The sequence below is a fragment of the Colletotrichum abscissum genome, assembly GCF_030869225.1.
Source record: "Colletotrichum abscissum strain IMI 504890 chromosome Unknown Scaffold_83.1, whole genome shotgun sequence".
Taxonomy (NCBI): Eukaryota; Fungi; Ascomycota; class Sordariomycetes; order Glomerellales; family Glomerellaceae; genus Colletotrichum; species Colletotrichum abscissum.
Window position 1 is genome coordinate 24,063 of NW_026850529.1, and position 15,840 is coordinate 39,902.

General features: G+C 51.7%; 4 protein-coding genes across 4 annotated transcripts; 2 read left to right on the plus strand and 2 right to left on the minus strand.

Moving 5' to 3' along the window:
• Positions 1–660: 660 nt before the first annotated feature.
• CABS01_16133 (uncharacterized protein) lies at positions 661–1,614 on the minus strand (the record flags this gene model as incomplete). Its single annotated transcript, XM_060549465.1, has 1 exon — positions 661–1,614. The coding sequence occupies one exon, from the start codon at positions 1,612–1,614 to the stop codon at positions 661–663; it is 954 nt and encodes a 317-aa protein (XP_060390141.1).
• A 3,864-nt stretch (positions 1,615–5,478) lies between these two features.
• On the plus strand, positions 5,479–7,121 carry CABS01_16134 (zinc carboxypeptidase; the record flags this gene model as incomplete). The annotated part of the gene is made up of 2 exons (XM_060549466.1): positions 5,479–5,595; positions 5,664–7,121. 2 exons carry the CDS (start codon positions 5,479–5,481, stop codon positions 7,119–7,121), a joined length of 1,575 nt encoding a protein of 524 aa, XP_060390142.1.
• A 663-nt stretch (positions 7,122–7,784) lies between these two features.
• CABS01_16135 (glycosyl hydrolase) lies at positions 7,785–8,534 on the plus strand (the record flags this gene model as incomplete). Its single annotated transcript, XM_060549467.1, has 1 exon — positions 7,785–8,534. The coding sequence occupies one exon, from the start codon at positions 7,785–7,787 to the stop codon at positions 8,532–8,534; it is 750 nt and encodes a 249-aa protein (XP_060390143.1).
• A 144-nt stretch (positions 8,535–8,678) lies between these two features.
• On the minus strand, positions 8,679–10,587 carry CABS01_16136 (uncharacterized protein; the record flags this gene model as incomplete). The annotated part of the gene is made up of 2 exons (XM_060549468.1): positions 8,679–10,313; positions 10,378–10,587. Coding segments are annotated over 2 exons (1,845 nt in total), but the record flags the coding sequence as incomplete, so codon positions are not given.
• Between the last annotated feature and the right edge of the window lie 5,253 nt (positions 10,588–15,840).

Consider the following 15,840-nt stretch of genomic DNA (forward strand, 5'->3'; position numbering starts at 1 on the left):
TCATGGCAAGTTAGTCAATTTGGAGATTTGAGGGAACCCGATCACTTCCAAGTAGAAGTTGGATAGAGTGTGTATATAAGACTTTTCAACGGTTCGGAACACTGCTTAGTAGAGATGACTGTCGCTGTCCAGGGATGTTTCATTTCTTCTATGAATACAGTCTGCCAATACACTTACTCATCAAACTCGTGAGAAAGTTCCAAGAACTTCGGAAATATAGGCTGTGGAGGTGGTTCTGATCGTCGTTCGTAATCCTCCATCGTTGAATACAGACCACTATACGCTTTGATGGGTACTCCTTGTCTCGCTTCATCAGTGATAGTGATCGATTGCTGCTATTTGGCCATCTGAGAATGCATTTGAAAATTGAACAGATTATTCTCAGGCATGCTCCAGCCATGCTAGTCTTCGCTTTGTTGATCAGGATCATTGAAGATCTCTTTGGTCAGTGCCAATTCATCATGACCCCTATAGAGCTCCTTGGTCGAGCGTAGATAACCTTGCTCCCTTCGCTTTTTTTAAGGAATTAAGGACCCTCTTCTTTCGCCCGCAGTTCAATCGTCTCCTTGAAGAACTCGCTGTAAGAATGATGTGCGGCTTCCCACTGTTCCTATGTTGGCCTCATCCCGTCAAAAAGCTCAAGAAAAAGATATTGGTACCTTAGTCTCCAGCTATACATGCGAGTATGACCTGGTGTTTTAGGTCAGGTCGGCGCCATGCCAGCTCGCGCAAGGTGTCCGAATGTGGGCAGTGAGGCCACCAGAATAGCTCCGGAAGCATTTCGCCGTCGATTTCGCTATCGATGCGGGATAGATCGTCGTTCATGATGAACTGCGCATGGTATGCCTGCCTGATAAGTCTGTTTTCATACTGGCGTGGGAAAAGTTCGTCAACGCATGATTCGAGCCATCGCGCAAATGGTGTGTGATGGTAGGCACCGCGAACAACGGCCGTGATCCCATTCGGAGCTGCAATTGGCCGTCTGAGGCGAAAATAACGCTCAATATTGCCGTCCCAGGCAGCCGTGAGAATCAAAATGTCCTTGTTGATAGGAGACAAATCTTCTGGGAGTGGGGTGTGAAGCAGAGCGATGTACTCGCCTTGTAACTTTAAGAAACAAGGCCCCGGCGAAGGACAACCGCTGATGTTGGAGTCCTCTTGAATATTGAAGTAGTGAGAGGGCCATTTTTCTAAGTTGGGATTCCTCTCGGGAGGGGGGGCTCCGATAAATGTCAACGGTCGATGAAGTTCCAAGGAGAATCGAACAGCGGTATCCCCATTGAGATAAGCTCCTGGTCGTGGATTTTGCAGATCAACAGATCGTTGGTAATCGTTCATGACAGCATATCTCACAGCTTGGCTCATGATATGCTCAAAAATATCGAGTTTGCCATTATCGCGAGCTTCCTCGGCAATAGAGACATCCGGCAGCAGATCTAATTCGTTGTATAGCTCCCCATATCCTGCGACGGCGCAAGCTCGTCCAATGTGATAACGCATCTCTGGGTAGCGGTAATAAAGCTTTCGATAGGTCTCCTCGGTAGCAACATCAGGATGCCAAATGCAATAAGGTACCACTGCCTGGTACGCCATGTCTGGAATCATGTTGCTCATGATGAGACGTGCGTTGCGGGCCCCGGCGTACCTATCAAATATCTTGCAGATATGATTCGGCGAAACTTTCGTAGTGTCGGATGCCGTGAACGAGGAAATCATTGCTGTCGGCCCATTCCCAAACTCGCAGTGTCTCGCCAGGGCCTTTGACTCCGTTATAGAGACGTTTATCTTGACTTATCTTGCTAAAATCAGGACCCGAGCGCCTTCTTAAGCATCTTCATGTCAAGGCTCGAGAACACCTGAGCCATGATCGACGCAGCAGCAGAGGTGCCATGACGGGTCTCCTTAGTCGCGGTTGAGCGTTGAAAAGTGGGTGCATTGAGAGGGAGACCATCATTGAGTGGTCGTGAGGACTGGAATCTTGTTCGGCTTCGTGGTGTTTGAATATCTGCGAAGAGAGGAGGGAAGTCTGAACCCTCGTATCGCGTTTTCTCGTACATTGAGTAAGAAAAGAACACGCGACAGATTTTGCTCAACAAAATATTCGTCTCGGTAGAGTCGGATATCGCGGCCTGGACGGGGTGCTGTGCCGCACGTCTAACTTCAAAACCAAAAAGCCCAGCGCCCTACTCGGATAGGCCCCCTCAATTAGGCACGTCGTATGAACCTGGCCAGATATTCAAGGCGTCAAGAATTTGTGCATCCGGTTAAACCACGATGCGAGAAGTAAACCCCTATCAAAATGCTACGTAAAGCTCCGCCTCTAAGGCTCGACGAAGAGGAAAGAATACAAAGTCCCACTGCCAATACTCAAACGCAAGTGATGCAGAGGGTAAGAACTCTCGACTATCGCCGATGACCCCGACTGCCTCTATGACAGTTGCGATACCATGAACATTTCTCGTAAAATGACACGGCAGTCTACCCTTCTAATGCCAGCGGGATATGCCAAGATAATATGGACAGGACTGGGTTGTGTCTTATCCTGGGCTAGCATTCGACGGGTAACAAACCGACTTTTGTATCATATATGACGCATCATTTCACTTAAGATTCTTCAGTAATTTGTGAACAAGGCTTTGAAAGGTGAAATTGTAACCCTGAGCATGCCCGACTCCTCGATAGATGAGATTCACGACCTGCCCATGGCCTCAGCCCTTTATAGCCCAGGCCGTACAAAGTTCGTCAGCACACTGCTGGATCCCACCAAGGTTTTAGATCATCATTGGTATGCTGTTCCATCCGTGTGGCACTGCTACAAAGGTAAGTCATTAAAAATCTCAACAGTTGTTGGAAAGATGCACCGCAGCCTTTAACATATCAGCAAGGATGAAGATGCTACTCATCGAGGTTCCAGGCTGAGGCTGAAGCAGGTGGATAACTAGGCCGCCGCTAGACTTTGAGGAGCGAGTTGAACCAAATTCAGCCAAGACATGGGAACGGAACTGTTGAGCAAGACAATGGTCTTTTTAGTCGTCCGCAACTGAAGGTACACAGGTACAGGAAGCACCGAAAGACACGCTCGTGTTTGGCGTCAACATCGGCTTCAACTCCAAATATACAAAGCATATGTAACGTGTAATCATAATGCTATATTCCGGCCAATTCCAATGCACAAATTTTCCCAGTAATGACTCCCAGGCTGCGACTTCGACATCTGAAAACACAACAGAGCTCGCCTACGGCCGTGACTTCTTGGATCTTCATAATTCCGAGCAGGCTGGCATCAGATGATGCGTGAGCGTTGTGACCATATTGCACTTGCTAGGACCACCGAAAACCCCAGTCAGCCATCTCCGTGGCCCGGGTGACTGTTCTTCTCGTGACTCATCCTGCTGAAGTAAAGGTTCGACACTGCCTAAGGAGACATAGGCGACCAAGTGTAGCCCTGTGACAAAAGTAGAATCACCCGATTGCCTTGACGGTATGGAAAATCTGCATCTCAATTAAGTGCGAATAATAATGCTTCATACCGACGAGACACGTACTGAAGGATGGGCGGGAAAGCATTGATGGTTGATAAAACAGCCTCGTGAAGTTCAAGATGCTGCAGGGGTTTTGCCTCTCACCAGTGCATGCCAAGTATGATACCCTGGAATGCAAAACAGAAGGGCTCATCTCATACATCGCTTACTCACAGCATCACCGCAAGTTGAGCTTATGGTTCGGCTAGACGAGTGAAAGCTGCCATTGATATTGACCATTAATCCAGGTGCAGGGCCAGCTCTTAGACTTTCATGTAATGATGCTCAGACGCATATCAAGGCTTGTAGGCGGCAGGTCAACAGCCTCACAATCTTTGCAGGGCATCTCAAACTAACTGCGTGTATGTTTTCGATAGTCTAGGTTCAATAGCCGCGTTCCCATTGGGCGGTAGATAACTTGTACGGAGACAAAACGGCAGTGCCCGTATCGCTGCCGCGGCCGACACGAGCACGGGCAGACCAAGCAACCCATCCTCTCGAATTTGGAGGAACGAAGCCAAAATATGATTGGGCAGGTTAACCATCAGGGCGGACCGCCTTGAGCCGCTAATCTCCGGGGGTTACATTGACCTGCTAGATCGGGCCAAAATCCCCCGCGAGTGATGGCCCTTCCGCTCCCGGGACTCAAAGGTCAAGACCCTGCTCTGTCCGAACCCAGGATCTCTAACGTTTCTACGGATACAAAGAATCAGCGAAAAATATTAAGTAGCCGGGTCCCGGATCCACAATCCACATTTCAAGGTTGTACCGGTGTGACTGATCCGCACAGACGAGTGGGAACCAAGTGAATCATCCATCTCCAAAGAGCCGAAGACTTTGTGAACACAGGTAAACTGACCTGTGGCCCCCCCGGTTACCTGACCTGACCAAGGAAAAGGGACGTGACCTGAGCGCTCTTCTGATTGGCCCGTGGAAAATAAGTGGGTCCAGCTGACCCAATTCTAAAGTAATCTCAAAATAATTTAGAACTAATTCAGAATTAATTTAGAACTAGTTCTAAATTATAACTTAAATATAATAAATTATACGTATTTTTATATAAAGAATATTTTTATAAATATATTATACTAATTAAAATATTTAATAATTTATTTCAATATAAGGATGTAAGTTTTTGATTTTTTAAAAATATATTTAAAATAATTTTCAAGTTTATTTAGAATTAGTTTAGAATTAAATTAGAACTAGTTTAGAATTAGTTCTAAATTAAGTTTTTATTAATTTTAATATTTAATAGTAGTTTTATATTTTAATTTTAGTTTTTATAATACTATTTTTTTTAAAAAAATACTAAAAAATATATCTTTAAGTAATTTAATTAAAAATAAAATCTTAATATTAAAAATTACTTATATTATATTAATTTAATATAAAACTAATTTAGAATCGATTTTGAATCGATTCCGAATTACTTTTAGATCACCTACGGAGTGGCACGGGCCACACTCACGTGAAAATGTGGGGTGGTCAGCTAACACCCCCCCCCCACAGGTCAGTTTACCTGTGTTCACAAGACTTTAGTCACAAGCTCCCTGCTTGAGTCGTGTCTTGGTCTTCTGCAAAAGGACCTTGCCAAGATTTGTAAGGCACTTAATGAGCCCACCGGCGCAGAACGAATATCTGCGCAGAGCAATCTGAACCGACCAATCCTAGGGTGCGACTTGGACTGTTGCTGCCCATAGTCGAGGGTGGAAGGCAGATAGTTTTTGCAGCACTGGATCGATGGGTCCTTCATCACAAGAAAGTTAAGTGTAAGTGGCTTCTCTGATTGCCAGCTTCCCCGTTCAGCTCACTCTTAGATTCCTCAATTTGTACTGACTGGCATCAACTTGTCAAGCTCCAATGAGCTTATCTCCCAACCTGTCGAGCCAGTGCGCTCGCGCCTGCTCCTGGATACGAAGCGGAGGCAGGACATCGACGGAGAGAGAGGACCACCATGAAGCAAGCTGCAGGCTGCAGGCCACGAGGCGGGGATGCCAAGTCCAACCCCAGGACCCCAGTGACCAACGTCTTCGCGGTCATCATTGTGCAGCAGCCGTATGCTTACAGCATGGTTCGGGCGAAGCAGGGCAAACGAGAATGAGAATGACCCCTTGGCACTTCTGTCATATATGATGCCAGTGCCAATCACCCTCATGGACGACGCAACTCGACGTTCTTGGCCTTCCCCTGCTCCTCATCGACGGCCATCCTTCACCTAGAGCCCGCTTGCTCGTGTTGAACGACATCATCATGAAGACCACACAGGCCTGCGCTCTCCTATCGCTCGCCCTTCTGGGTGAAGCCTGTCTTCTCCCCGGAGAAGCCTCCGGCGGCCGCATTGCCCGCCGCCAAAACGCGAGCCCCAACAACACGGGTATCGCCATCGGCACGGGCGACCGCTTTGACGGCGGCAAGAAAGTCCCCCGTGGTCTCGGCACCCAGCCCGCCGGTACGAATCTCACCTCCCTCCTCAACGTCAACGAGATCAAGAGCGCCGTCAAGGGCCTCGTCCAGGAGTATGACCTTGAGTACTTTGAGTCGCCGTACAAGACGTATGAGAATGCCTCTTTCTTCGGTGCCAAGATCGGTGGCGAAGGCGGGAACTGCAGCGATGCGCACCACGTGTACTTCAACGCCGCCATTCATGCCCGCGAGCGCGGCTCATCGGATAACATCATTTACTTCATCTCCGACCTCCTATACGCGAACAAGCACGGCGAAGGCTTGACGTATGGCGGTCGGGTGTACACCAATGACGACGTAAAGCGTGCCCTGTCAACCGGTATTGTCTTCACGCCGTTGAGCAACCCTGACGGCGTGGCATATGACCAAGCCACACACAGCTGCTGGCGTAAGAATCGCAACCCGGCCGCCTCGGGGGGCAATCCGGAAGCCATTGGCATCGACCTGAACCGCAATTTCGACTTTCTCTTTGACTTCCCCAAGAGTTTCGCGCCCAGCGTCGGGCCCAACGTCGCTTCGGAAGACCCGACTGAACAGACTTACCACGGCGCTGCGGCGTTCTCGGAACCCGAGTCAAAAAGCATCAAGTGGGTGATGGACCAGCACAAAAACGTCAAGTGGTTCCTCGACATCCATAGCTACATCGGCGTTGTCCTGTACAACTGGGGCAGCGACGAGAACCAGTTGCGCCAGCCGTATATGAACTTCATGAACGAGTCGTACGATGCCGTCCGCGGTCTGATGCCGGATACGCCGTCCAACAATGGCGTCTACGGCGAATACATCCCCAGCGACGACTGGTCGGAGAAGGTCTTCGCTGCAATGCGAATGGGTAACGCCATGGACGCCGCCACCGGCCGCCACTACCAGGTTGAGCAGAGCTCATACCTGTACCCAACTTCGGGTTCAAGTGATGACTACGCCTACTCGCGTCACTTGACGGATCCCTCGCTCGGTAAGATGCACGGATTCGTGGTTGAATTTGGCTTTGGTAATGATGAGGTGGACTGCCCCTTCTACCCAACGCCCAGCCAGTACAACTTGAACCTGCTAGAGACAAATGCTGGCTTCATGGAGTACCTGCTCGCCGCGGCTGATCTTGGCGTTGGCGAACCGGCTTCCTGCGCAGCATGAGTACACCGGCTTTGCGGAAATGTAAGAGGGGGGGGGGGGGGGGGATTAGCGGCGTGGACTCCCACTTTGACTCTATGGTGGACAAGATGTTGACCATCATCCGGAGACGGACAGAGTCCCGGAGCACATTCCGAGACATTTGTCAGGATGACGAGCTTGTTGATTAGAAATACACAAACGTCCTGAAAATGAGCCTCTACAAAATAATAAGTAAATCTTGTCGAATCCCTGTGTGTCGGTTAAACGCCGAAGAATCTCTCGACCTCGCATTTCTCATAATTCTAGTCTACTGATATCGGACACTTACTCTGCCCTTGGCCGCATCGACGATTCAGGCACCTAACCTTCGATTCTGGCTAGAATACCGAGAAAGACTCCATTTGAGGCAATTTGAGGTGAGTTTAGCATTTATCAGGGGCAAAAATCAAAAGAACAACTGCTATGACCGCGGCAGGGCTCGAACCTGCGACCTTCTCGGGATCTTGTGCACATAGATGTGAACGAGAAATCATGACCACTAGAACACACAGCCGGTGATTGAGACTTGTCGAAGATGTTGAGGGCTAAGGAGCGTCAGCCAGAAAAGACCCCACTAACCCCGCCAAACCACACCCCACCATCATCACGATCCTCCTCTGACGACACCAGTCACCTCAATTAGCAATGACGCCCAACTCGAAGCCGACAAGACAGCCTTTCCGCGTTCTGGCTTTCAGCAAGACCTCTGGCTATCGACATGATTGCATCTCAGCTGCTGTCTCTGCCGTGAAGGCCCTGGGCGAGCGCACGGGACTCTTCACTGTCGATCGCAGCGAGGACGCCGAGGCCTCTATCAATCCTCGATCCCTAGCAACGTACGCGACTGTCGTGTTCCTTCACTGCACGGGAACGTTCCTGAATGTTGAACAACTCTCAGCTTTGAAAGGCCACGTGAACTCGGGCGGCGGATTCGTGGGGGTGCACGCCGCCGGCTCGGGATTGAGGGAGGATGAGTGGTATGGCAAGCTGGTCGGCGCCCATTTTGACCAGCATCCGCCGCCCGAGGAGGGCACCTGTGTCATTGAAGATCGGGGGCATTTCATAATGCGCCGTGGAGGCGGAAACCATCCGGCGGAGGCGTGCGACGATGTTCGGAAACAGTGGACGGACGAGTGGTATAACTTTCTGTCGCATCCTAGGGACAACAATAACCTCCACATCCTAGCTCGGGGCGATCCGACAAGCTTCAATGGCGGTTCCATGGGGGACGATCACCCGCTCGTATGGTGTCAAGAGTTTGAAGGTGGAAGGTCGTTCTATACGGCCCTAGGCCACTATGAAGAGGCGTACGAGGACGAATGGTTCGTTGGACAGATTCTCAGGGCCATTCTCTGGACTGCTCGTCATGAAGACGAAATGATCCCCACCATATGATGCCCTACTAGTGAGACGGAGGAGACACGCTTGGCACTGTTGGTCATGAATCAGTAAACATTACAGGGCGCGGGTATCTAAAGTAGGATTCTAATGACGAGGCAGAATTAGAGGCACACACATTGTATGCAAACACGCGACTGACTAGCCCATCATCCCGTCGCCGGGCTCGCCGCTAAATCGGACCTCGATCCTGGACTCGAGAGATTCCGACCAGATGTCAGACTGAAAGTCTGGTATATGAAGCAGGATGCCCAGTTCCTGACTCGTGTACCAACTGGCCCGGTCCAGGTTGCCTGAGCCCAGCAAGAGGAACTCCTTGTCAACGAGCGTCATCTTCAAGTGCGACACGACAGGCTCCTCTGGATCCCGCACCGCCGTCGCCTGCAGGTTCGGGCGGTAATAGTAGATGTCGAGGCGGCCTGGCCGTTGCAAATGCGACTCGGCGTCTACCGATCGTTTCCGGCTCCACTCTGCGCAGGCTTGGGCGTATCGCTTGACGAGCGAATTGAGGGTCCATTCCGTCGTGGTGCAAGCCGTGACGAGTTGTTCGATTAACATCATGTTCTTGCTTGTTCTGATGCGGACGCTGACACCGCGACGAAGTGCGTCGAGGAGTGCATCGACGACTGCTCGGCAAGTCAGGTTCGGCGTCACGATATCAATGTCGGTTCGGGCACAAGCGAACAAAGAAAGCAGAGCCGCATTGAGAGGTGTGGTAGGAGCGGTAGTGCGCCGCCAAACAGGAACGAAGCGGAAGGCCGGGTACCAGTGATGAGATGAGGGTAAGATCAGAGTCGGACAGGGCGGGAGACTTGCGAGGCTAAGCCGTCGATACGCGGTCTCGTCGTCCGAAGGTGGACCGCGAGATGGAACAGTTCGGCCAGTGTCTTGATCGACTTGACCGAGCCCCTGGTTCGCCTCACGACCACCGTCATCTTGGTCGTCGGGGATCTCTCGCGCGCCAGCGGCGGGCTCCCAGACATTGGTGTAGAATTTGACGAGTTGAGCAACGGCTGCACCCTCGAACCCAATACAGCCTTCGAACCACGTCTCCCAGCTCACGTTACAGCTGGGCATCCAAGCGCGCTGGCGGTCGACAATGACAAACTTTGGATGCATGACGCTGAAGGGCAAGAAAAATAGGCTCTTGACGGTGAGATCGATGCGGGCGGCCCTGAGGATGCTGTCTGGGGGCAATCCGAGCTTTGGCCACGCTGAGGTTGGGTACGCGTATCCGTCTCGCGACCACGGATGGAATATCTTCTGGAAGAAGCTGCGCGACGAAAAACAGATGCGGACGCGTAATGGGGTGACGGCATCTTGGCCGGTCGTTTCGATGGCTTCTCTGCGTCGCTCGGCAAGGAGTTCCAGGGTTTCTTTGATGGCACTCAAGGTATCGGACGGAGCCCAGAAGCACGTAACCAAAATCACCTCGTGTTTCGCAACAAGTATAGCCGGGAGAAGAGCGTTTCTGTAGATGCTGACGCCGTTGCCGACGGTGAGAGACTTGGGGCTACATGTTGTCACCAAGCTCTCGGGATGAGAAACGTGGTAGTTTGGGAAGTCGTTGAGCTGCTCCCCACGACTCGATTTCAGAGAGTGAATCCAATGGTCGAGAAAGGCCGAGGGGAAAGAGTGTGATGTCATTTCCGGCTTGGTGATTGGCAGTGAGGCTGAAGGTTGGGGTTTGTGAGCATCAGGGGTGCAGGTTCTAACTTCCGAGCTCTCGAATCCCATACGACGTTGGATGGATGACTGATGATAGAGGCAACTGGACTGAAGGCCAAAATGTCGTCATGCCACTACAGTGGAGGAGGATCCCTTCGTCACTGAGAGTTACCACAGTGCTGCCGCCTCTTTGTTGTAGGTATCTTGTCGCCGCAGGCTTCACAGGCTCGTAGCAAACGTATACGGTATAGCTAGTGAAAGACGCGGCTGTCAGTGGCGTGTTTGGGATGGTAGACGCGCTAAGATGTGAGTGCTGCGATACGCCTGAGGTCAAAATGGCATGGGCCTCCGTGGCCTCGTCATTGGGGAATCGTTTATGCCACTCGTGAGTTTCCAAACATCAGCGCAGGGCAGATGGAATGGCGTGGAGAAGGGTTAGGCATGGGAGTCTCTGCCGGACCGCCGGCCTGATCCCAGCAGCAGTGGACCGAAATTGTCGAAAGATTGAGGCGCAGTCGCGGGAAACTTCAGCGATGCAGCGACTCTCCCAGTGCGTGATGACTGAGACGGTGAGACTGTACTGGCTTTGGCGCTGGCACTGGGTCACTGCCCAGTGCCTGCTGGCAGACAGACGGGCGCCCCATGTTGCTGCATTGTTTGGTGTCCCGTCGGTGACAGAGGCCGGGCGCCGATGGTAAGGTCAGGCTGGGAATTACGTTGGCACTGCTTGAAAGTTGCGAGTGGAGGGATCTGCAGCGCTAATACGAGCACAGAGAGCGACATGTCCCAGACAGACGATCCGCTAAGCGGCAATGCATGAGATAAAGCACCCCCAGAGTTCCAGTCGATGGCGAGCCCAGGGATCTATCACCTGGGAACGATTGGTGACGGGACTGAAACGGTCGCCATCAGAACGGCCAAGTTAAAACGGAGAAAGCATCTCATTTCCCATACAATCGACGTGGTCTCGAAGTCGATCAACGAAAGACAACGAAACAACAGTTGGGCAGTAGGCTATCTCGAATATCTACATGCTTCGACACCGAGGCATCTGATATCGGATCGGGATAGTTCATGCATGTGGTTGTGGATTGTTAGTACCTAGGCTAGTGATGCTGTTCAACCACTGCCGTCCGTCAATGTATTGAGCTTCATCGGCAATGAGATTGAAAGACATTCAGTCGTCGGGGTCAGAAACACTGCGAGAGACTGATTCGTCAAAACGCATAATGCACATGGCTTGGGTGGTTGGCAATTTCCTCTACACAGTAGGTACGACAACCGGGACAGCCCGGGATCATCCCCCGTGAACAGCTGTCCAGCTCGTGTCAAGTGGTCTAGGGCGAGAACAAAGTTTGGACAAGGCCCGGTGTAAATCAAAGGAAGACGTGGACAGATGGTCGGCGTAGGCGGTTTGAAGCAACATGGAAACGGCGTCTTGGATGGTGTCAGCCCAATCCTTCACATGAGGCGAGGCAACAACGCTGAGCACGGCCGAATGATCCAATGCGGCGACACAAGCGCCAAGAGTAGAAGGAGAAGGGCAGCTTGTCAGGGCCATGCACTTGCTGTCATCGATTTCATCTTGAGAGCGTTGTCCTTTCATTCGTGAGACCACAGAGCCGCATCCGCGGGGGGGATGACCAATGGGCAGGGTGTGGGGTTCGGCTTGCACTTGAAGGCCGTGGTAACTTTATGATGCACATCTGCCGGGCAGACTGCGACGTGTCGAGGGTAGGTAGGGATACTTGCGCATGTTGCTCGCTGCGTGGGCTACTCGAGTCGATCACACGAGGTCGAGTTATCCTCAAGCAATCAATGGCCATCTGCCATCTGCCATTTGCAATATTCGTATGGATGAGTCGAACGGTGCCACTCCCTCCTGTGTATCAAGTCATATCGAGTAAGGAAGGTAGTTTAATGTGAGGCCAGCGTCAACCTTCCGAGAGTGACACAAGGCACTACAAATGGTACCTAGAGAGCTTTGAAAAACTGTTGAGTGAGTGTGAAGCGGATAATATCGGAGGCGAGAGCTGGCTTTTCAAGTTCCTGCCGCAATGCGTACTGCCTAACGCTGAATTTTAGTCGCAATGGTGAGCCAAAGTCAAGCCCTCTCCAGCTTGACCCAGGAAGCTCAGGAATTGTCTAGTCTGTCGATTCCAAACTTCCATCTAGCGTGTCTTAAGCCACCGTCACTTGTGATATTTTGTCTATGTTGGACAAAATACGGACACGGCGAAAGCGGAAGCCAGGGAAAAAGAGGAAGCTGAGCCCGGACAAGACCTCCGATGTGTCCGCTTGTTTGCCAGTTGGACCCTCATCGTAGCGCTGCAGAAAACAGTGGATCTCCAAGGGAGGAACAGGAGACTGGTGTGGTCCCAACCAGTCCCCAACGACCCCGTCACGCCCGTCTCGATTTAGCACAGCCTTTACTCCGTGTGGGTGGTGGCACGGTGTGTGGATGAGATCTTGGTCGTGTTCCTGGATCCCAGCTCACTGATGGTGTGGACAGCGGGACATCTTGAGACTGACTGGCTGGCAGGTCACTGGTCTCAAACCGGTAGGGGAGAGGAGCGACAAGCGGGGCGGATGATTGGACGGACGCAACAAGCGGCGCGAAAGAAAAGCCAGCGCTAGGGTTGGCCAGCACATTTGACGGAAGAGCGCGGGATATACGTAGATAGCGCATTATTTGTATGAGTGGTGTTGAATCGACGTGTCCCGCGACACGATGCCGAAAATGTGGTCAACGCGGCAGCCCATCAAAGACCGGAAGAGAACCCAATTGTAACGGCAAGTGTGTGAGACTGTGAGGAGTGGTGCCGGCCCACGAGGGACAGATGTGGGCTCTGGAGAAAGGTATGGAGAAACCAAACATGTCGGGAAACGGCAAAGGCGTTTTTTGTAGATACCATTGGCCCAACGGCTTGGTCTCGACTGGCATCGACCCAGGCTTGAGGCAGGAATCAAGAAGGGCGGCTTGGACGGTTATAATTCGTTGACATTATTCCTGGGGCGCTCCGGGGAGGCTTCTGAGATCGGCTGCCTTACTGTGCAGGTAGGTATCCGTAGGTATGTAGTCGATTGCAGCAGGCTCGATGAAATAGTTGACGGATAGCCAATGGCAATTGTCCCCTGAAATGTCGAATGGGTGGTGTGACTGGGTTCATCTGGCAATATGGGCGCTTCCTGGGCCGACGAGGGGACGGAAAAATTCACCAGATGGAGAATTTCGCAGGCAATATAGCATCTTGCATCTTGGTCGACACCAAGTTCGAGTCGTTGACAAACAATTCCAGAGACAACAGTGGCAAGATGCTGCCGGGTCGAGGCACGTGGCTTGCCCGGTCCAGACCCTTTTCCTCCTGCCTCGCAGTCACAATGGATCGTTCTTGCCTGCCCCGATACTGTGACGTTGTCTCGGGAAGCAATTGGGCTGAGCGAACCGGCAGGAAGGACGATACCGTAAAAGGGCCGCACCTGCCTCTAGCCTGCCTGCCTGGCTGATCATGCTCTTTCGCAGCTTGTCCAGAGTTGACAGTGAGGTGAGTACCTTCCATATAACCCCAAGGTACTACCTATATAGAGGAAGGCAAGCACGTAGGTAGGGTACCTTAGGTACTTACTTGCCAGCCCCTCCTCCCTCGAATTTCATGCCTCCACTGGCCAAGTTGGTGAGAGTGACACGCAATTCGAGACCTCCCCACATTGGACCCCCCTTGACTCCCTTCATATCAAACCAATGGCTCTTGGAGTTTAGGACTTTGGTGAGGGGGACTATTACGGAGCAGAAAGATACTTGATTGCACCGTCCCACGAGTTACCTAGGTAGACTATCGTAAATATCCATACGGATAAATCATAATTGCCTCCACCACCTCGTGCCGCACTGCAGCCAGCTGCAATCGCTCTCCCCGCCGGGCTCCATTACCAGGTAAGGTAGCGTGCAACAGGAATGCGATTGGGACAGATTGGTACTGAACTGCAGATTCGAGGGTGCGGGTTGCAGGTGCCAACCAGCCTGGCGGTGGCTAACGCCATCTCCAGGTCTCCAACAGCCAACAAACCGCCGAGAAAACCTGCAATCCTGTGGTTCGAAGACGGGGTGTGCATTAGTGAATGCACCTGCCACGATCCAGGCCCTGCTCTACTAGGTATGGTAGCCTTGGTAGGTACTCGACTGCTCGTGCTACCTTGATCTGTCCCAATTCAGCAAGGTTGCTGCAGAAGTGAGAAAACACTTTCGATGCTCGATGTGCTGATTACTCCGGCCAAGCTATTTTCATTTCTAACACGACTGGTGAACCATTGTCAAAAGGCAAGTACATCTCAAAGGCACGTTTCCTTGGCTGCAAAAGTCTCGTGTCTAGGTAGCCTTCCCAACTTCAAGTGGTTTCCAGTGTCCCTTCCGCATGGCCATGGTCTGGTCACTCTGGAAGGTACCTAGGTACGTATCGATGATACCCCGCCTCAAATCTCTTTCCATTCTCGAACCTGAGATAGTGGGGCCACTTCCCACCCGACCCCCTCGCCCCTCGGCGGTTGAGTGTGGTCCCTTCCATTTCGAATTTCTGGTCCACCCTTGCAACCATAATCCCCAGCGGTTTACCATGTTTTTTCGTGTCCCGAATTCCCAGTGGCAAGGAACGTACGGAGCATGCATGGCTGAATGGGAAAGGGACTGAACAACTGGGAAACGAGTACTTAGTATACGGATACTTAACAGGTAGTCGTGGCAATGTGCTGTTTCCCTGTGCGAATGAAGAAAAAATAAGTGCACTCGGGTGCTAGCTTCGCCATGGCACGGGAAAGAAGGGGGCCTCAACATACTGTAAGTAGATGCTGTGGTCTGAAATCACCGCTTATTCACGGAAGCCTCGAATCTCAAAGGTATCTGTACCAACAAAAACCCGAGATACGTTGTCAAAACTCTGATTTAGAATACGGACGTGTCCCTTTGCCTGTGGTTGTAGGTTGAACACCGACCTTGCCGTGACGTCCAGTCTCGTGCTCTCCGCTCTCGATATGCCAGTGGTCCCTTTCTTCCTTGTGCCCTCCTGCCTTCCCCCAAGCTTTCCAGACCTTCCCTTCCCTCCCGGGGAGTGACACCCGACCACCCCACTCGATACGTACCTGCATGCCTTAGCTCACGCCTTAGCTCGGCTCCAAAACCCACCTCCCGCAACAGAAGTTCAGTAAAACCGCCCACCACACACACACACACACACACATACGAAGGTACCGTGGCACTCCACTAGAACATTGAGACGCACATCAGGACAGTTACGGATTTCCTGCCACGGATACCTTACCTTGCCTCGACCTGCTCCTGCCTCCAAATCTACACAGTATTCCTGTGAGACTGCCAATTAACCTTCTGCATAGCCCGCACCTGCCTCTCAGTTGTTGTCGAGTTGGTCTACGTGTGCGAGGTGCCAAACTGAACTGTGACCACGAGTACCCAAGGTGCGTCCATGGAACGGTGGATTGCCCCCGTACAACAAACCGTACGGAGACTACCTTATTGATCCATACATCGATTCCACCGTTAGGTCCTCCTCCAAGTCCTCGTCCCGTTTTGTGAAATCATCTTCTACCACCATACTCCGTGCCTACCTTACCTTATCCCTCGACC